The 23,292-nt window shown below is 32.0% G+C and overlaps 1 protein-coding gene across 7 annotated transcripts in view; it reads right to left on the reverse strand.

The window, feature by feature from the left end:
* LOC148611232 (transient receptor potential cation channel subfamily M member-like 2) overlaps window positions 1-23,292 on the reverse strand; it is a 67,504-nt gene that overhangs the window by 8,970 nt on the left and 35,242 nt on the right. For 3 of the 7 annotated variants that reach the window (XM_088591548.1, XM_088591544.1, XM_088591545.1), the window contains exons 19-36: window positions 22,444-22,458; window positions 21,260-21,324; window positions 20,648-20,738; window positions 19,792-19,920; window positions 17,342-17,419; window positions 15,675-15,929; window positions 12,972-13,146; window positions 12,264-12,420; window positions 10,257-10,459; window positions 9,509-9,635; window positions 8,238-8,376; window positions 7,704-7,812; window positions 5,114-5,271; window positions 4,687-4,778; window positions 4,077-4,274; window positions 2,893-2,998; window positions 1,482-1,625; window positions 962-1,075 (exon numbers count right to left, since the gene is read on the reverse strand). In XM_088591548.1, coding sequence (XP_088447674.1) covers window positions 962-1,075; window positions 1,482-1,625; window positions 2,893-2,998; window positions 4,077-4,274; window positions 4,687-4,778; window positions 5,114-5,271; window positions 7,704-7,812; window positions 8,238-8,376; window positions 9,509-9,635; window positions 10,257-10,459; window positions 12,264-12,420; window positions 12,972-13,146; window positions 15,675-15,929; window positions 17,342-17,419; window positions 19,792-19,920; window positions 20,648-20,738; window positions 21,260-21,324; window positions 22,444-22,458 — 2,355 coding nt within the window. Of the gene's footprint in view, window positions 1-961; window positions 1,076-1,481; window positions 1,626-2,892; window positions 2,999-4,076; window positions 4,275-4,686; window positions 4,779-5,113; window positions 5,272-7,703; window positions 7,813-8,237; window positions 8,377-9,508; window positions 9,636-10,256; window positions 10,460-12,263; window positions 12,421-12,971; window positions 13,147-15,674; window positions 15,930-17,341; window positions 17,420-18,322; window positions 18,338-19,791; window positions 19,921-20,647; window positions 20,739-21,259; window positions 21,325-22,443; window positions 22,459-23,292 lie in introns of all 7 variants that reach the window. The other 4 variants (XM_088591551.1, XM_088591550.1, XM_088591549.1 and 1 more) reach the window with 3 other exon arrangements.

Genomic DNA, 23,292 nt, shown 5'->3' on the forward strand with positions numbered 1-23,292 from the left:
GGACAGAAAACCGTGAAAAATAGTACATACGAATTGATTTTTAACACTTTATAACGCTAATCAGTTTTTTTTTAAACCGCAAATAGCAATACTTGTGAATATGCCACTTGACAGAATCCGTGAAAATTAATACATTTACAGTAATCCAAGTTTTTGACAAGTTTTACTGTACTAAACAAATCAGTTAAAGGTTCATAGCCTCTACACAGGTTCAATTGGATTCAAAACTTGTATGAATGGAAACTTAATTATTTTCCAGTAATATTATGGTTACTTTCTTCCACAGTATTCTGTTCTTTTTGTTGTTGCAGGAATGGAAGTTGTAACTTAGACAAAAAATTTGTCTAAGCATATAACAATATTCTTAATCTATTTTGATTTTTGAGTTATGAACAAAAAAAAACTAAATTTAAACACTTGCTTCATTCTACATATGAGAGGTGCCAAATGTAGAGTCTGAATTCAGTGGAAAATAAAGAATGATTTCAGACAAGGGGATTTTTTAAAATAATGATGACATGTACCTTAAGAAGAGTACTGTGGAAGTATCATGGGTATCAATTTCATGGTTTCTGTGGGTAGGCCCTACCACCAAATTTAGTTCCCAATGAAAAGGAGTTTTCCATTGATGTGTATACCAAACCACTCAAAACCACGAATTAAAGAATCACGAACATGTGTTTCTTCCGTAATCCACAAAATTGGTATTCACATTTAAAGTACTCTCACAGTAGTTTCTGTACACATCATAGTCATTGACATTTATTGGATTTCCATCAAGGCCTAGGTTTCATGAAAAATTTAATTGTGAATTTGATAAAATCTTGAATTTCAAGCATCTGATTGGTTAAGATAGAGTTGAGGAAGCATTTGAGGAAAATCTCAATTTGAAAATATTTATGAAACTTAATTTTAAATACCAAGACAACAATATCATTTCATAGGTTAATTTGTTACTTACTCTAATTTCAAACGGGTACAAAACTTCTCCTGTGTCATCATGGTAATGATAAACATTGGTTTCTATCCAGGCATTGTCTGTGTTCCTTGGATCATCAGCATACCCCTGGTATATCTGGTAAACAGAAAAAAAAAGAAAATTAGCTTCATCTAATGCATTATGATTGTATGTTGTGTTTTTTATAAAGAAAGTAATTCAGTCAAACATTTTGTAGCAGACAGTAAATTTGGTCTTCGTTTCCTGAAAAATTGTGGTACAAAAAGTTACACTAAACACTATCATAGCATTTGGTTAGTCCATATTTCACCCATGGCCTCATTATAACAGAGCCATTCACCTTACCATGACCTTTTGTATCAATGATGTCATGATTTTGATGCTATATTTGCACTAGTGCAAATGGGAATTAACTGTACATCTACCTTTAATTGTTTACTGTGGTAAATATAATATCCCAATATGAAAAGAAATATATTCATGAATATATATTGGATTAGAGTGCTCCTATCTGCTGACTCACCAACTGCCCCTCTTCAAACATGATTTTTAATCTGTCTCTAATTTTGGACTTGTGGTTTTCGTCTTGCATCAAACTGCCGAGAGCCTCTTCTTTGAATTCAGCCTTCAAACATTCATATACATTCTGACCTGGTTCAACCATACCCTGTTAGGGAAAAAAGACAAAGTGATGTTCATTGACAATATGAAGGAAACTATAAACAGAACCAAAAATTTTAAAAACACAAAAAATGTGTTTAAAAAAAAAGACAAACTGTGGGAGATCTATTGAGAGTGGTGTATAATTCTCATTTTGTTCACAATCAATCAAACCATGAATTGAAATTCACAAGGTATAAACAATTTCCATTGAAAACCTTGTTACTTTCATGAAATCAAAAGTTTACAAATCCACGAACGAATGAAACTTAACTAACGACTAAAATTGTTCTTACAAAATATCTTATATGCATATGTATTATATAATACATATTGAGGGAGTAGGGAAACTTACTGTGTAATTCTAAACATAAAATTAAGGAGGTAGACCTAGGGTAAGGGATATAACTTTTGAAATCAGAGATATGTTTGTATCATATTCAATTTCACCAAAACCTTTCAAGCTTTCCTTTGACACAGAATTAAATCAGTCCAAGTTACCTTGATGCTTACATGAGATTGATGTCATATAGTGAATACAAATGTTCCAATGATTTGTAAGAGTTGTGTCCCTTACCTTAGGTCTACCTCCTTAAATAATAATAAAAGATAAAAAAACAACAAATCCCAAGCAATCTAATGGATGTGTTATATCTATAGGAGAGTTCGCCGATCTCATTAGTGATGTCATATTTACTAATTTGCATATCATTAAGTGTCAAACTGGTTGGCAAATAAACAACTAAGTAAACAATTGACAATTTCATGAAAAGAATCCCAATTTTCAAAACTATGTAACTTTGTTTTTTTATAACCAATTCTGGTAACGTAAAATGTTTCATTTAGATAAAATAATTCAAATTTTGTATGTGAATTTATAACTCTTTTACTTGAAAAGTAAATTTAAAATGATATTTATATGTAAACCTCTATTTTCATATAAAATTATTTAAAAATTTTATGCTCATACAATCTCCATGGATAAAAAGAGTTTTATTGACAGTTTAGAGAACCGAAAGAATTTTTCAATTACCTTAAATATTGAAAAAAAGTTATAATGATTTAAAGTTGATGCCCCATGCCACAAAACCAAATCACAGGTAAGTGATGACAACATGAAGAACTCTCCTATTCTTATCATAACCTATAACATATCATTCAACATTTATTCTGTAAATAATCAGTTCTAGTTTTATGTACATATATATATTCAAATCTTCCAAAGTAAGTTTTTAGTATCTGTTTTAATTATAGCCATTATGATTCAAACATACCCCAGGTAAGCTATTAAGTTTGTTGTCAGTTCTAATAATAGCAATGAATTCAAACTGGTATTTTCCATTCTTCTCCATCTTCTGTCCATTATTGTCCCTCTTCCATCTATAAAAAATAATTCACTTTTCATGGTATTCATCCTTTGCATTTTAAATTCAATTATTTTTAGTCTTTTGGCTCAAAACTACCATGCTTCATAAATTTGACTGTAAAAATATTACAGCCAGCTTCTTGCAGATATTTTCTATAAATTCTAATAAAAAGATTAAGAACTAACAATTCATCAAGACCTGTAATCTATAAAATGTACATCTCATTGCCTTAATCAAACAGTATCTTGTGTAAATTGATAGTACCAAGCATATTTGGACCCCATTTACTTACATGTTCTCTCCCCTTAATTTTGAAACATATATTGTCACTTAAGGGTTCTAGTGTGGTTTGGACACATCTCATACATAAACTGGAATCTACATAATGTCCATGAACATGCACTATTACTTATACAGTATGGTTTAGACCCATCTACTTAGTACTCTTCCAACCATACCTATACAGACCTAGTGGCTATATAATCCCCGTCATTATTCAGACCCCATCCATCCACCAGTCCTCTTCCAGCAATACTTAAACATACCTTGTGAAGTTGTGACTACTGTATATGGTTCTCAGCAAGATTTGGACTAAATCTACCAAAAAGTCCTCTTCCAACCATACATGTCCTGTGAATATGGGTCTCCAACACGATTTGGATGCAATCTAGCAAGCAGTGCCATCCTTACCATAAACATACCTTGTGACTACAGGGTCTGCTGCATGATTTGGACCCCATCTATTCAACAGCCCTTTTCCAACCATACCTAAAACATACCTTGTAACTGCAGGGTCTCCAGCATGATTTGGATCACATCTACCCAACAGTCCTCTTCCAACCATACCTAAAACATACCTTGTAACTACAGGGTCTGCAGCATAATTTGAACACCATCTATTCAACAGTCCTCTTCCAACCATACCTAAAACATACCTTGTAACTGCAGAGTCTGCAGCATGATTTGGACTCCATCTACCCAACAGTCCTTTTCCAACCATACCTAAAACATACCTTGTAAGCATAGGATTTCTAGCATGATTTGGACCCCATCCACCCAACAGCCCTCTTTCAACCTTACATAAAACATACCTTGTGACTATAGGGTCTCCAGCATGATTTGGACCCCACCTACCCAACAATCCTCTTCCAACCATACCAGTTCTACATATAGGATTCTGAGGTACTCCATCAATGACCTTATATTTTCCTAGATTACTGACACGATTGTAGCGACATAAATCATCATAGGCATTAAATTTCAATTTACCCTCTCTTGCCTCTGGTTTCCTACATAAAACAAACAAATATTATGAATTATTTTGATATAAAGGCAAAAATAAATGTAACAATGAATATCATGCAAATGAAACCTCCAGTAGTTTTGTATCATGACTATTCAATTTCTTAAGAGGCTTTTCACACCCTAACAGTGATATACTTTTAATAGTGTTTACAGCCATACAGAAGAGGATGTTATTACTTTGTTTTCATTCTTTGAATAAAACTAAAGCAAATTTCTCCAGGGAAATCTAAGACATATTTATGAAATCATACCCTTTTTATTATTATTTGTCAGAAGAAAACAAAAATCCATGAAAATTGGTGACCGATCCAAAATCAATATTCCACAGAAGTTCAAAAATCAACATTTATCCTCAGACACTTTCATGCTTTCAATATTTATTCTAAGACAACTTACAAATCTAGAAGGTTGATATGATCAGCCCAGTAGGGATGTTTTTTAACTAATGGTGATTCATAATAAATTGGTTTATACTGGGGCCAGGAAACCTAAAAAGGTAGAAATAAAATATATATTAATACACCAAACCTAAAAATCAATAAGTTTAACACTGAATGGCAATAATTATTACTTGCATTATAAAACATATTGCTAACTTGGGATTTTTCTCAATACAGCAAAAATTAAAAATTAAAAATAATTTATAACATTAATAATGTCTGATTTAGCAGTATAGGGACTTTGAAGAACAAAACTGACCTCAAATTTTGTCTTCCATCTAAGTAAGTCAATCACTTCTATTGCAACCTATCAAAACTTTTTTATAAAGACCATAATAGTTTAGCGCTTTACGTTTCTCACTTGTCGTGATCAACCTACTTACCGACCATGATGCCTTATCATCAGGGACAGCAAACTTCTTTATACTGGTGCCTGGATAGTTAACATTCCTAGATTTAGTCTGTGATTCTGCCTGCTGACTGACCATCTGTTGTAAGTACATGCTGTCCTGTATCTTCTTCTGTTGTAAATATTTCATTTCTATAACAGAATTATGAGTAGATATCTCAATAAAGATCTGTTTATACAAAATTATAACATTCCGTAATTTGGCAACAAAGCAATATATCTACACTTAATTTTCTTGAAGTTTGTGTGATTCTCTTTGCTTTATATAAGGATTTGCTATAGTACAGGATTTTTCTGTGATTATTGTTTCACAATCAGATCTAGCATGAGGGAAATGACATGATTTCAATGCTGAAAAATCTGTGAACCCTAAACTACAGGTCCCTGGAAACCTAAATGCTATCATACAGCTCATAACCACAGTGAAGTCTAATCTTTTGGTCACCACACCACAGAAATATAGATAGTACATACATACGTAAGCTCCCAGCAGCTCTGAATCGCTCACCTTGTTAAATCATGCCTTTCAAGGGCAAATTTAACAAGTTGTCAAACAATTTTTACTCAAGAAGACTTTGGTAGGACTTATCATAAGGATTATTTCAGCAATTGAAAGTTTCTTTCTATCTATCATAGTTTTCAAGATATTGGCTGAAAACTGTAAAAAAAAAAAATATCATTTTTTCACCTTTCAAGGGCAATAACTCTTACAAGGAGTCCTCTGACAACTTTGATCCCTCCAAGACTTTTGTAAGCCTTATAATAAGGATCATTTCAGCAACTGAAAGAATTTGGCTAAACCTAGCAGTTTTGGAGATATAATCTGCAAAAAACTACTGTCTGACCCCTATGTTATATTTTCAGTAATGGCGGCCATGCTTTTTTGACTGATAAAAAATCCCCACATCAGTTCTATGCAGGATATCCCGAGGAACATTCTTACCAAGTTCAGTTCCAATTGGTCAAGTAGTGTCAGAGGAGAAAAATTTTGAAAGAAATAACATTTAAAATAGCAAAAAAACTTAAAAAAAGGGCAATACAAGACTAAACAGATTAAAACGAACATTTGATCACAGATAGATATCATCATATTAAACACTTTCACCCCTGACAGGATTTGGCTAAACCTAACAGTTTTTGAGATATATGCTGAAAACTACAGCCTAACCCCATTGTTCTATTTTTAATAATGGCAGCCATGTTTTTTGACAGATAAAAAATACCCACATCAATTCTATGCAGGATACTCCAAGGAATATTCATACCGTTTGGTTTCAATTGGTCAAGTAGTGTCAGAGGAGAAGAGTTTTGAATAAAGAGCTGCGCATTATACGCCTGTTGCCCTTTTAACTTGTGCTTATGCTTTTAATGAATTTCTATGATCAATTAGAAATACTGTGAGCCCTGTCAAATACCCCCCAAAAAAAGTAAATAAAAAATGCAGAAAAAATTTGGCACTATCAAGGCTACCTCAATACATTTCTATCTTGTTCAAAACACACTTTTCTGAGAAGATTACCAAGTACCATTTATATTTATTATTCAATGACAAATGGTCCTTTTTCAACAATTTTTCAAATTAAAACTTCATAACATAAATGTAAAATTTGACATTTATACAAATTGGAAGGGAGCTTACTTCAATAGATATGAACAATACACCAAAGTTTCATAAAAAAACAGGTGAAAGTGTTGTTGAGTAATTGTGCAAAAACTTGAAAATCCCCCTTTTTTTAAGTAAAAAAATTCGTAACACGGAAACGGAAGATCTGAAATTTATAAAAATCAAAAGGGAGCTTACTTCTATAAATATGAACAATGCATCAAAGTTTCATAATAGTTGGTGAAAGTGTTTTTGAGTTATTGTCCAAAAACTGGAAAATCCCCCTTATTTTAAGTAAAAAAAAATCATAACACAGAAAAGAAAAATCTGAAATTTATAAAAAATTCAAAAGGGAGCTTACTTCCATAGATATGAACAAGTCACCAAAGTTTCATAAAAATTGGTGAAAGTACTTTTGAGTTATTGTCCAAAGTGTGGATGACGGACGGCATGACAGATGGATGGATGGACGGACAACGGTATACCATAATACGTCCCGTCTTAGACGGACGTATTAAAATTGTTAAAGATGATGACAACAGATGCCAAGTGATGGCAATAGCTCACATGGCCTTTGGCCATGTGAGCTGAAAACACCAAATTTTTTCAAGACATATGTAAAGCATATTTCTCACATGTCTTGGCCCACTGGAAAACTAGAAAAAAACATTCCTAATGTCAATTAATAAATTAATGATAAAATAAGAAGTGCATAAAAGCCACAAGGCAAACATATTTTATTTGATGTACTTCATATTTGAGAAGATATTTATATGCATCAAAATACATTTCATGTCATTAAAATGCACACAAAAAATTCATCTGTGTCTATAATTACAAAAATATATTTTTATATATGAGGTCCTAAACATATGTTAAAAAATGTTTTATTACATATGAACATACATGTATAAGTTGTAATTCTTTATGCGACATTGAATACTTTTTTCATGATAGTTACCTTCCTCCTTTCTCCTTGATAGTTCGGTAGGAGCAGGAACATCTACTGATTGCTTCCCCTTCTGTAAACTCTTGACTATCCATTGTACAGATTCACCCAAGGCCAGCATCTGTAGATACGAACAATCATCTACTATAAATGCAGCAATTTTTGTGGTGGGAAGAGTTATTTCCCCTACATTCAGGATCAAGAAATATCTGAAAATTTCCTACACATCAACAATTTTGTTAATGAAGGTGACCTTTGACTGGAATAGTTACCTCCATGTGAAAAATTATGTTTGTAACTTTAAATTGTGAATAAAACAAACAACATAATAATTTCTACATCCTATCATGTAGCATATACTGGTACTGATTCATTATATAGATTTAATTTGTGGCTCTAATTCTCTACTTAACATATATAATGGAAGTAAATTAATGAAGTTGTTTGGTGTTAATCATTATTTAGAATTATAAGAGCATATAAAAACCTCAAAAGTCTTTCAAAAACAATGAAGCACCGGTGGTCCTGTTTTGATCCTTTATTTACCTGATCCTCTAAAGTTCTCAGTCTTTTATCTAGCTGTGGAGGCATCTTAACAATAGGTTCTACCTTGTAGCTGGGTGTAACTTGTGGTGTCATGTGAGTTTCATGAGCCTGGTCCATTCTAGCCAGTAGTTTATCTAGCCTGTAAAGAAAGAGAAACCATTTATCACAATGAACTCAGTAATTATATACCAGTATTGCTCTTTAATTATTTATAACATACAGAACAATGCTGAATCAGGAAAATTAAAAATTCTAACCTTCAAGTTTTTATTAATGTTATTACAACCAGTTCACTTTTTTTCAAAATGATATAAATGCCAGCAATTTCAGAATTAATGATAATTGCTCTCCAAGTTTTATATTAAAAAACTTTCATTGCCACATACCATATTTTGGTGTGTATAATGGGCATATTTTTACATAGAAATAACTTCAAGAGCATGGGGCTGTGTATTATACATCAATATATAAGATTTAGCCAAGAAATATAAGATTTTTATAAGAGAAAAGAGATTACATAATGTAAATAAACAAACCATTAGTGAAATGTTACTAAAAGAAAGTTTATATAATCATCAAAGATATCTTTAAGTATCGAATTTTAAATCATATTGTCTTCAAATCAAATTTCTTAATAACATGTTTCAGACATAGGTTGTACAATATTTCTTTCTTATAAAACATGGTTAGAGATTAAAATGAAACAACTAAAAACTGAAAAGTAATTAAGTCCTTTTTTGTCAAACCCTCCTTATTGAATGCTCTTTGCAGCTGAAAATTATTACTTTGAAACTTATGTTGATTGTTTCTATCAATTATCTTTCTTTAAAGTATGCTTTCTAAAAAATGAACAAGAGGCTCCCAGGAGCCTGAATCGCTCATCTGGTTAAATTTTTGCCTTTTAAGGGCAATAACTCTAACAAGGAGTTGTCAGACAAATTACCAATTTTTACATGATGTGTAAGTGTTTTATGTTTTATCTTTCTACATTTATGCAGGAAATAGTTGACCAAGGTAAAGAAATTGACTGATCAAGTGCAAAATATTAATCTTTTGTCTTACAATATTCTACTGCAATCTATGTCTAAAAAAACTTTTTTTCATACGTTTTTTTAGACATAGATTGCACTGCGTACAATACATAAATGCGCATTATACACACCAAAATATGGTACCTTATAAACGCAAACATTTTGAGAGTATTGCATGAAATAGTATATACTGATAGTTCCTACCATCTACATATGTATAATGTGACCTTTTGAACTGACCTTTCATGAGTTAATTGGACCTTTTTATCTACAAGGTCTAACTCCCTCTCTTCCAGTCTCTGCTGGTAAGAATCAGCAATAACATTCTCCCATTGAACCAACTCTCTCTCATTGGGAAATCTTTTAACTGAAATTGGATTATATGCATTAAAGACAATACACAATATTTGTTTATCTTAGGAGCATGTCTCTCACCTTAGAGTAAAGGACATCCATACTATTAACCATGTGAGATTTCCTAACTTCTCTGTGTTGCTCTCTCAGTCGCGTTAGATTTTTAATGTCCAACTATTTTTTTTTTAAGTTTTATATATGTTGATGGAATAGAAATAAATGAAAAGTTATTAAGTGATTGTAGAAAATATTCATTACCTAGTAATAAGTTATAGAGTGGAAATTAAGCTTATTAGTAAAAATACATGACATTAGTATATCGAAATATCTCACCCTTTCCAAAACCATAAAAAAAAACCAAAAATTAATGCCCTTTAGTAGGTTTATTTAACTGAATTTTTAAATTAATGATTTATTTCAAAATTAAGCTGATTACATTATACATATAGATATTAATAAATAGGTATAATGTGAAGTTATTTAAATGAAATACATGTAGCAAAATACTTCTGTTCACCCCTCTATTTTTTTCTGACTTAATGTATATGGGTTATCTAACTTTTAAAAGACTTACATAAATCCGACTGGTGATAAGATGACTTACTTAAATCTGATTGATGATAAAAAGACTTACTTAAATCTGACTGCTGGTCAGACTGACAACATCCACAGCATGAACAACATTTTCGGATACATGCTCGTATCAACAAAAACACATGGCTAATTAGGATAAGAGGAGGAGGAAGTGGGGGTTTGGAGTAATATTCATAGATAAGTATGTATCTCTGGAAATTCCAATGCTGATCAGTTCTATCCTGAATCTTCTGGATTGTGTAACTGAAATCAAATGCGTATGGCAAAATAGACAAGAGGCTCCCAGGAGCCTGAATCGCTCACCTAGTTAAATTTTTTCCTTTCAAGGGCAATAACTCTAACAAGGAAATGTCAGACAATTTTGACTCCATTTGATTCATTGGACACATTTGTAAGCCTTATAATAAGAATCATTTCAGCAATTGAAAGCTATTGGCTGAACCTAATGGGTTTGAAGATGTATGCAAAAATCTGCTGCCTGACCCCTATGTTTTATTTTTAGAAATGGCAGCCATGTTTTTTCAGTGATCAAAAATCCAAACGGTCATTTTGTTAAGGATACCCTATAAAACAAAATGTCAACTATCATTGAATTCTGTATGGTAGTTTCTGAGAAGATTTTTTAAAATAATAACATCAAAATACATCCAAAAAGGGCAATAAATCCAACATGGGTTAACAAATTTTCATCAAAATTGAACCACAGATAGATCTCATCATGCTGAATCCTTTTACCCTGTCAGAATTTGGTTAAACCAAACCTAACTGTTTGGGAGATAAATTAAAAAAAACTGCTGTCTGACCCCTACGTTCTATTTTTAGTAACAGTGGCCATGTTTTTTAACAGATCAGAAATCCAAATGGTCATTTTGTTAGGGATACTCTATAAAAAAAATACCAACTTTCATTGAATTCTGTATAGTAGTTTCTGAGGAGAAGATTTCTTAAAATAATAACATCATAAACAGAAAAAAATTTCCAAAAAGGGCAATAACTCTAACATGGGTCAACAGATTTTCACCAGATTTTGACCACAGATAGATCTCATCATGCTGAATACTTTTACTTAGTCAAAATTTGGTTAAACCCAAACGTTTTGGAGATATATGCAAAAATCTGCTGTCTGACCCCTATGTTCTATTTTTAGTAACAACGGCCATGTTTTTTAACAGATCAAAAATCCAAACTACCATTTTGTGCAGGATACTCTAAGAAACAACCATCTTAAGTTTTATCCAAAGCCATTCCGTAGTTTCAGAGGAGAAGATGTTTGAAGAAATTGTTAAAGACAATGACAGACGACGATGACAACAGACGCCAAGTGATGGCAATAGCTCATGTGGCCTACGGTCAGGTGAGCCAAAGAAGAGGCATTTATTGTAATATCATAATGGTGCTTTAAATATTGAAAAAAGTTTTAAAACTCCAAATAACAAATTTATAAAAAAAAAATTGAAATCTGTCATATACGTCTATGCATTGTCTATACACCTGAAGCTTTCATTTTAATCTGATAAGTTACTTTGGAAATATATGCAATGCATAAGATGGACAGACAATTCAGACATATATATCGATCTGTACAGCCAGAAACATTTGTAGGTTCACATTGCACTATTTCTATGACACTGTGAAAGATAAAATATTGCCAAAATAGTCAAAATACAATCTTACAGCTGTACAAGCTTTTTCTACATCGCAAAATCTGTGAAATGTGATACACAACAAATTAAAATCTCAATTATGGTAAAATGGCAGAATTATTACTTGTGAAAATCATCTGCTTTCATTATCCTAATCATTTATGTAAAGTTTTAATTTTAGAAAAACCATCTTTTCTGATTGGTTGACATTTTTTAGTGTAACAATGCGTACACATAATTTTGACTTTTATGTCTATATCTTTAAATTCAAAATTTAAATCAAAATTACCTCAAGACAAGTAGTGCACAATAGAAAATTATGTGATACATAATTTATTTAGTGTGTACCACTCGACTAGACAGGTTTTAACCTTTACGATTACTTCTTAAACATTAATACTAACCTGAACATAGCAATGAGTAAATTGAGCAGTAGAATGTTGGCAAACAATACATAAATGCCCATAAGTATAGGTGTAGCATATCTTCCTACTTTGGTGGGACACTGTGGTAATGAGTTGGTAATCAATGTTTTATCAAAAGTACAGTCAGGTTCTTCCACTGAAATGTCAACATTTTATATAAGGCACACATGTTATAAGCTTCTGAAACAAGTGTAATAAAATGTGCTGGAATGATCAACTAAATATTGTGCACACCATCATCCCACAAAATTTGAACATTAACTGTCAAGTGATTACAGAGAAATTGCAGTAACAGACCCATGAAGGCCATTACTAGATTCCTCCCTCTTGTTGAAGCAGGGAACATCTATGTTACTTATTTTTACAAAGCTCTTGAGACATCATTCTGGCTTAAATATAGTAGGTTACTGTCATTAAATTACATAATCCAAATCCACTGTGCAGAGGGAATAATTGCTATTTAAAGCTTATACACCTCTGCCATATTCAGTACTAAAGCCCTCCTCTTTACACAAATAAGTGAAGTGCTCTGTTAACACCTATGTCAATATGTAATGAGTAGTGCTCAGCCTCATGCCCTGTGATTTATTTTAAACATCCAGTATAGCTTAATAACACATTGTAGAAGGTGATTTGACATAACCCCTGTTTATAGGACTATGAGAGGAAATTTAAGTCTCTACTCACATTCTATCTCATCCATAAAGAGTTCTCCGTACAAGTTCCAGTAACTCATCCTGAGTACTCTGAGTACAATATCTCCAGTCACCTCTGTGTTAGGATATAGGATTGAGTAAGATGCAATAGCATAGGATCCAACAAATACCATCAGGATTACCATGAAGTACGATAAATCATATAACTGAAATATAACATCAAAATATGTTCTTTGGAATATAAACCAGAGGCACACGTGTGCCTGTATCGCTCACCTGGTTTAATTACTTGCTAAATATTTCATATAATTTTGCGTAAATTTACAAGGAATTTTCCTTAGATGAAGATTTTCTTGCAATTTAAAGCATTGGTAAACAGGAATTATTGCATGGGACAGGTTGGAAAGGGGACATAATGCATAGTTTGCAACCCCAACATACTAAAATCCGGAACCAGGCCTTTAAAAATGCAGAAATTGCCATTGTTTTGCGGAATCCATGAAATTTCTGCAAAACACAGCGTTTCTTAGCCTCCAACATGATTACTTTGCTAAAAAACTAATCTTATTAAACTAGGCATTTCACATCCAGTTTTGTATGGAAATATATTTTACAAGGCACATAAATGCAAACAATGTCCATCAAATCTTAAGAATTATTTAAATAGACTGATTCATAAAGGATATAAATTCGACATTGTTGTCAGATCATTAAATCTTGTCTTTGTAGGAAAAAATATTGATACTCTTATTAGATCATTACATTATAACTTAATCATTCATATTTTAGCATTTTAGTCATTGCACAACTTCTTGCTAGACCAACATAGTCTATGATGTTGCAGTTCTAAATCCTTTGGAAGTTTTGTAACTGATATTTTTTGTGTTGGGAGGCTTGAAGATTTGTCATTCTTATTTGTGTCCTGAGCTTGCTTTCAGTAACTGCGAGCATTCATTGTTTATACCTCATTTGTTTGTCTTCTATGTTATTGTTAATAATTGTTGAGGTACTTTTCTAATGAATTGGATGTATTTCAGGTTGATTTTTACTGTGTGTCTAACTTTGTATTTATTTTAGCCTTTGACCGTATAGAGGGGGAGGGTTTGGATCCAACAAAACTAGTTTAACCCCGCTGCATATTGTTTGCGCCTGTCCCAAGGCAGGAAATATAGTCACTGGCATGTAGTTGTCTTTTTTTAAAACATTTTAGTTTCTTACCATAAATGATAAACTGATATAGTATTGAGGAAGGGCCGGACCTTTTTCGGGATGCTAGGATCAGAGGTTTTTAAGCTCAGGATTTCGGGATTTCTGAGAATTAAGCCCGGGATTTCGGGAAATAAATCCACCGGGAATCGGGATTTTAGCAGTTTTTAAGTTCCTTTGTTGTTCGGGATTTCGGGATTTAGTAAAAATAAAGTCGGGATTCCGGGATCAGACCCCCTCCAGTCCCCCTCAGTATTGTGTTCACTGATTTATCCACTTTGTTTTTATTGGGGCAATTTAGAGCTTGCTACATGGAGGAAATTTCCCACTTGTTGAAGATCATGTGGCGACATCAAGATGTATATTTTCTCGAGCGGAAACTTTGGTTAAGTTAAGATCCACAGTGGCAGCCATTTTGAAATGGCAAAAGAATCACAAGCTTTCATCTCCTCATGCCAACGATCATTTGTTTCCAGTTTTGTTTCATTTGGTCAAGCGGTTTCCGAGAAAAAGATTTTTACATGTTTTTCTCATAGGGTCCAATGTTAAAGTAAGATCCTCGGTGGCGGCCATTTTGAATTTCCGATTGGCACCAAAATCACAAACTTACATCCCTTCATAAAAGTGAACATTTGTGTCAAGTTTTATTTAATTTGGTCAAGTGGTTTCCGAGAAGAAGATTTTTACATGTTTTTCCCATAGGGTCCAATGTTAAACTAAGATCCTCGGTGGCGGCCATCTTGAATTTCTGATCGCCACCAAAATCACAAACTTTCATCCCCTCATATCAGTGAACATTTAATATTGTCAAGTTTTGTTTAATTTGGTCAAGTGGTTTCCGAGAAGAAGATTTTTACATGTTTCTCCCATATGGTCCAATGTTAAACTAAGATCCTCGGTGGCGGCCATCTTGAATTTCCGATCGGCACCAAAATCACAAACTTTCATCCCCTCATACCAGTGAACATTTGTGTCAAGTTTGGTTTTATTTGGCCCTGTGGTTTCAGAGAAGAAGATTGAAATGTAAAAGTTTACGGACGGACGACGGACGCCAAGTGATGGCAAAAGCTCACATGGCCTTTGGCCAGGTGAGCTAAAAAGCACCCTCACCAGAGGAAGATACAAGATTACAAGTTAGGGGACACAAACATAAATAACTTGCTGAGAATTGCAAAGCACAAAGTGTTTTGGAGTAAAAAATGTGGAAAATCAAGATTTCATGCCAATAAAGTTACATTTTTTTTTTCAGATTTAAGCTTAATTCTTATGCAAGCCAATACAAATTACAGGAAAAGTAATAGTGGAAAGTATGCCTATTCAACAAACACACTTAATCTGACTCGGTATTGATCACTATCTCTGTATTATGCATGATAAAGAAGCAACGGCTACATGTCCCAAATTAAAAGTCTTCAGACATGTACGACTCAAACTTAAATTCATCCACAATCAAGGCTAGCTTACTACAAATAGACAGAAAGATTTTGAACACAACCTTGATCAAACTTACCATGCTCCCAAAACTTACCATGTTCCCAATCATAACAAGCTTTGGTCCTAATTCTCTATGTACAGAGAAGATATGTAGAATACGGAAAAAGAAAGTTATAAAATTTACTGCATAAACCACTCTCGCTGCATCAAATGTTGAGTGATAAGGTAGAAATCTAAGAATTAATGCAGTCAGAAATAAGACTATTGTTAGGACATCCACTCTGTTCCAATTGTCTGAGATATAACTTTTAAACTTGGCCTTCACAGAAGCTGACGACCCTGTAACAAGCTGAAATAAAAAAATAAAAAAAACAAATCTGTTAGTAAAATTGGGATAATAAACATCAATTGCTAATTCTGACCTTTGTGTTCATTTATCCATAGAACTTTGACTAAACAAAAAAAAAAAAAAAAAAATTGATATTCGAACAAAAATACATGTACGGTATTAAAAGCAACTTAATAACAAAAATATACCATCTGTGTCTTGAACAGCTTTGAGACTAAAGTTAGTAAAAGGAGGTAAAAGCTAAAACTGTGAGAGTCCAGTCATATTTTGTGTTCTAAGGAGGAAAACATAAAGTTAGCTGTCAGCACTTTAACCCAGACTAATATTTTACACATAACATTCTTCATTGTTGATATAAGCTTAAAATCATGAAGCATTATTATGATACATATAAGCATTGACAGATTTGTATAGGTTATGTTGTATTTACATACATCTACAACATTCATGCAGGGCGTGTACAACACTGCAACAACTGGTGAAATAAACTACAAGGTTTATTGTTTAACTTTAAAACAATGAAATTGTAAGTATCAAATTAAGCAGATAAAAGATCCTAATGCCTCAAAATTATGCTAAACAAAAAACTGAATATATGCTAAAATTGGTAAACAAAAGAATTTGATTGGTTTAGAATAGTAATTTGAGGAGTAGATGTATAACTTTGCACAGTAAAAGTATTAGTTGGCACACAAATCTGAAAAGGTTTAGAAAAAAAACCCAATAATCCAAGGGACATAGATTTTTATGTATTCCATAATGTTTGGTAAGTATCATATAAAACATTCTACAGAATCAACACACAATAAAAATGTAGATCTTTCCTAATACATATTGAAGACTGATTTACTTCATTCTGAAACACTTTGGTAGTGCACTTGATACTCTTCCTTACTTAAAAAAAAACAGTAATGTAATGGGGCATATTTTCAAGTTTGAAAAACAAAAAAAATGACTGCAACACATTTTGGCATAATTTCAACTGGTCCAGTCTATTTTGTTTTTAAGACCCACCTGAAATTTGCTCATTAAATACCAAGTACATTTATTGTCTAAGCTGATCTTGCCATAAAGAGAATTTCAATGTAAAATGGCATTTATTTCTAAAAGTATACATTAAGATCTATATATGAACTAAATTTCATAACAACATGACCACACTTTCATTGATTAAAAAGCTTCAATGCAAACTTAATACCTGAAAATCTAAGGTAGATGCCCATTATTGTGTTGGTGGGATATAATAACTAAATTGTGCAAATAAATATCTCTACTATCTCAAAGCAATAAAAAAGTGAAAACCACACATCTAAAATGTCTTAGTAATAAAAGAAACAACAAATGTATAATATTGCAGATTAAAAATACAGTACATTTATCTAATATCTATGAAAATATTTGTTAGTATTTACATATCGTGTCTCTTTTATGAATGACGATCCATCTTGTATTTTGGTTTTCATCCGTAAGGCAAAATGCGGATTCAAAAACTGAAGATACAAGTTATACAAGCTGAAGATCATTGAAGATATTTCTTACTATCCACTATGACATATAAGAACAGTTAAGGAAGGTTAATTCCCAATATAAACTAGCTGGTACAAATTCGGTACTGCCATTAGTGGATTACAATATTATTCCATAAATTGAGAGTTTATGTCCTTGTTGCCTTATTGTGTTTTAATAAAATGTAATAAGTTAATGATAGGACAACCATAGCCTATAAATATAGAGTGCAGGCACCATAAACTGTATCCTTAAATGATAGAAGTACATGCAGAATATACAGAGTATTCATATATGAAAGAGGCATCCAAAAAATATGAGTGGTCACACTGGCCCAAGTTTTTAAACTCTCAAACCTAAAAGGCTCAACTTTTTTGCTTTTATCCACATTTTAAAAAAAAATAATTGTGCATAAATAACTGATTTGCCTTTATAAATTGTACTTCCATGTTGCTCCTTTTTTTCTTCCATAAATTTACTAGATATGAAAACAGACACACAGACAGACAGGTTGACTGGATGGCACACATTTTAGTTATGAATAAAGAAAGTACTGTATTATGCATTTCAAATGAAATGAAGTTTTATAAAAAAAAATCCTATTCAGCTACTTTATTTTTCAGGGCAAAACCACTCATCTATTTTAGTGTGGTCTGAATGTGCAGTATGTTATATTTTTTATACTAGTTTTATACTCAAGGGTCCAACATAAATTAAGATTAGTACAAGATTACACAATTTATTAGGAAAAAAATGTGAAAATACAACCTTGAAAAGACTCTATACAGAAAGTTGATAGTGTGTTATATCATGCACACACTGGGATATTGAGGACAGAAATCTGAGGAGAATTGTAAAATGAAGTTAACTCAGAAAAATAATCTTACAGTGGTCCTTCTTCCCTGTATTCATACACATGTTAATTTATTTAGATGGACAGGACAACAACCATTCAAATTCATTCAAGGGAAACAACTGCTACCAATAAGTTTGATATTTTCATCAGAAAAAGTTTTATTTATTTATTTTTTTTAAAATTTTTTTAAGTAATTTGTAAAAGAGATTAAAATTATGCTGAAGGAGGTAGACCTAAGGTAAGGGACACAACTCTTACAAATCATTGGAATGTTTGTATATACTATTTTACAACCATCACATGTAAGCATCAAAGTATCTTGGACTGATTTCATTCTGTTTCAAAGGAAAGATTGAAAGGCTTTGGTGAAATTGAATATGATACAACATATCACTGATTTAAAGAGTTATGTCCCTTACCCTAGGTCCACCACCTTAATTTGCAGCTTTCGTATTACATATAGCAATAATTCTTATTATCAGTTCAACAGTTTTAGTATATATGATTATAAATTACTTTATAATCTTATTTAAATGACAAATAAAAAAGCAGTTCATGTATTTTGTCTGTCCTTTTTGGAAACAGACAATGAAAGTTTGTTTTAATTGACTATTGAATGTTTTATAATTATAAGTATTGACAAAATAATGAGCAGCTTTAAAAATATCAACCTTGTAGCAGTAACAAGAAGGTACAATATTAGATGTAGGATGCAATGTGTCACTCACTGACAATACTTTATATTTCTCTCTAAACTAACAGTGAAAATGGTAGGAAAAACGTTAAACAAAGTTTTTTTTTTAAATTTATATTTGAAAAATCAGTGCATCAACAATACAAATTACTGTCATTGGTAATAAAGTGCGATTTCTTAAGCATGTCTAAAAATTCTTTCATAAACATAGCCTCCAATTCAATAATAACAAAAACTTCAATAATATTTTAAACCATTTTAAAATTCTAACTTGACCATCATGTATTTTAGATGTAAAACTTACAAATGATAGTACCAGGTATTTCTAAATCAAAACCAGACTCCTGCTATACATCACATCACAATTAACTTAGGTAAACACTTGATAACAACTTGATGTGTTTTTTTATTAAATACCTTCTAACTACCATGTTTATCTTACAAGGCAATACCAATGATAAAAATCATGTGACAATAACCTAAGATTCAGCAACTGTCCCTCAAATACTAAGATACCACAATAACCTATGATTTATTTGATAAAATTATTGCCAAACATCTACAGAAAAAAATTGCCAAAATTAAGCATTATTTAGAATAAGTTAGATGTGTTGATTTTGCTTCTATACCAAAACAATTTACTAGAGTTATTTATTTTTTGTTATATCATAACTGCCTAACTAGTGAAACTAGTATCAATTTAGATGTAAGATCCACATTCATCGATATATTATTTCCTTTCCTCCCTGCTATGTATGATAAATCAATGATAACCATATGGGAATATTATTCAGAAATTTAATTACCTGTCTAACTTCCTCTGCAAATATACTACAGACCCATACAATAAGAATAATCTCTATCTTAGAGACTGATGTACTTAACTCTACCAGTAACATATAACTAAACAATGCCAGGAATCCAAAGTATGATATCTAAAATTATAGAAAGGAAAGTATTATAAAGAGTGCAACTAAAATGGTACTATAGAAAGTATGTTCATTACTTCTACTACAACAACAGATGCCATCTTAAATTTGATTGTTTTTAGTCTGTATATTTCCACAAGTTGAAATTTATCGATTAAAAACCAATTTGTGTGTAATATCAGTTAAAAGTGTGGGGTAACTGTACTAATGTATATAGTTTGAAAAATTCTGTAAATTGACTTGAATAAGTTAACTTTTAGGTCTAATTCAACAGTAATCTGTGTCAGAAAACTAGGACCATCTACTAATTTGGTTAAGTTTAGGTGAATAGATTCAAACACGTAAGTGTTTCTTCTGTTTCACATGTATGATGAATGCAATGCCAGCAACAAATAGTTAAATATCAGGCATCAAATCAGACCTAGGCAAAGCACCAGCAACCTGCTGCTGCTTAGAGAAATTTCACAGTGAACTTGAACTCTGAACTATGACCTTGAAAAATTCAGTTATAAGTTTTTGTAAGGACTATGTATAAAACAAGATTGTTCACAATCAATGAAGGATGATGATTCTATAGTTTTCACAGGAGTGTTACAGAAGGATAAATGACAGACGAACGGTAGCATTATATCCCTATTACATTAACATTGAATAGTATAAAGTTAATCCATACTATGTTGTGAGTTTGACCAAGAATGATGAAAGATGTAGTCATTGGTGCTAGCAAACTTACAACATTATTGGCAAATATAATCACAGGTGCAGTATAGAAGTAATAAAACTTCCATGGGACAGGCACTTTGTTTGGCTGCTCTTTTTCTTGTCTGAAAAAAATCAGATATTTTTAAAAGGATTCTTGTAAGGCACAGAACTAAAAAGAAAGAAAGAAAAATCTTCTTCAGAGTTTCTTGAGAAATAAGTACCACAGAAATTCAAGATTTCAAAATTTTCTTTACTGTAAATTTAACTAGTTCTTGCATACTTTGGTAGCATGACCACCAATTTCAAATAACCCTATCACATTACACAGACTGGGTTTTCAGTGAGAGAACAGTACAAGTTTTGTAGGTTGTCAACAGAAAAAAAATCACCCGTAACCTGAGCCATATAACCACATAGATTCATGTAATGTTATTTTTTTTTTCTGTCTTTAAGTTCAAAATTGATGCTTTAACTCCTGGTTGTCCACACTATATTTTGAAAAGGGAAATGAATAATATGTATTGGATTGTATCTGTACATGTACTTTTATTGATAAACATTTTCATTCTCTACATACCATTTAAAAAACACAACTATTCCCAATACACATACACACTGTCCAGGAAAATGTACAAAAACTTACTGTAAATCTCCCTGAAGAGATAACTTTGTCTCTCGTCTCTGAAAACCAGGTTTTGGTCCTTCATCCTATAAAAAATTCATAATCAGTAAGATATCTAATAAAACATAAACTGATCCTTCAGTAATATTATGACTTTTCATCATAGCAAAAATGTGTGCAAGTTTTAACTGATGGTATTTTTATCCCATAACCTGAAGTTGGTTTTGTTCATATTGCAATATCAACAAAATCATTTTGGAATTAAATCCATTTTTAATATATTGAATTCTACCAAAATTTTCTGAATTTTATTCACCTGAATTTTAAGATTTTTACAATGAATTAAGTCTTCATATTTCTGAGCTGCACTATATCAGCCAGTATGGGCCGATAAAATCTATTAGTAAATGTTATGACAGGTAATTTCAGTGGGATTCATAGAAAAAAGGTATTATAAATTTCTTAATGCATTTTGATATTTGGATGTTTATAAATAGTATCATAGAAATTTATTATGACTGTCGACTAAAAAAGATAAACGAAAAATATTCAAATTTACAAAGATGACACCTTCATATTTCATCAAGCTAAAACATAATGATTCACCATGGCTAATTTTAACAGGCTCAATTTTATATGCATTATATTCTAATACTAGCCTGCATATATTTAAACAAGATGCTGCATGCTATGTCACACTAAGAATATACCCCCCACTCAATTATTTTGCTAAAACCTGAAAGGGGAAACACTGAACAAGGCATCATCCATAAGTAATATACCAAATATGAGTATCTAAGCATTCCCTCTAACAGTAAATGGAAAATCTGTTATAAAGATTTCCATAGCAAATCACCTTAAATAATGATTAAGGCCAATAGAAAACAGGAAGTAGATAAGTGAGGAACCAGCAAAGGGCAAGACATGGTACAAGTCATCATGTGAAAGCAATTTTACAAAAATCTTAGCATTCCGCGCAAAAGATGCTGAGAAATATGATACAGAAAACTGTAATGGTTAGATGGACAGACAAAATGATTGCAATATACATGTAGTCCCGCTCTGACTAATGGAGGTGTAAAAAGTATACCTTTGAAACAGCAGTACATGACGACTATTCAAGAATATTACAATAAATGTTTTTATCATACACAGCATTACACTAGCAAAGCAATAGAAACTGTCCATACAAATAAGGTTCTTACTCTTCTTGAATTTTGCTGAAATGTACATTTAAAAAATAATTCCAAATCATCTTCCAAATAAACAGAAGACGTTTTCAAAATGCTGGAATTTTTTATTGACAACATATTTGTCCAGTGTGGTGGATGTGTTTAACAACATGGTCAGCATTCCAATGGGATCAAATTGCGCTCCACTACTTGCTGACCTATTCCTTCATTATTATGAGGCTGACTTTATAGCTGATCTGATCCGAAAGAAAGAATATTGTTTAGCTAGATCCTTTAATCTCAGTTTCCACTATATTATCTTTAAACAATCCTAGTTTCTGGATTTGATACATCACATCTACCCCAAAGAACTTGAGATAAAGGATAAAACAGACACTGTGAAGTCAGCCTCATATCTTGACCTACACTTGGAGATCAGTGGTAAAGGAAACCTATTGACTGAACTTTACGTGATGACTTTTCATTCAGAATTGTCAACTTTCCTTTCATCTGTGGCAACGTCCCTTCAGCACCTGTGTATGGCGTTTTCATATCACAACTCATACTTTATATCTGAGCTTAATGTAACTACACAGACCTTTTTGTATCACACTAGACTTCTTACAAATAGGCTTCTGAAACAAGATTATGTCACTATAAGATTGAAGCCATCACTACAAAAGTTTTATGGTCATCATCATGAACTTGTGAATCATTACGATGTATCCATCTGGACCATGAAAACTGATTTGTTCAACATGTCATTACATTCTTTTGATTTCCGCTAGAATCTTGATTCCCTTGATTACTCTTTTAAACTATCAAAGACAAAAATTTGAACACAACAGTGAAGCAACAAGAACCTTGAGTTATTGATCACTG

Source organism: Perna viridis, chromosome 7, assembly GCF_037379345.1.
Source record: "Perna viridis isolate PV_CMFRI_1.1 ecotype Kerala chromosome 7, ASM3737934v1, whole genome shotgun sequence".
Lineage (NCBI taxonomy): Eukaryota > Metazoa > Mollusca > Bivalvia > Mytilida > Mytilidae > Perna > Perna viridis.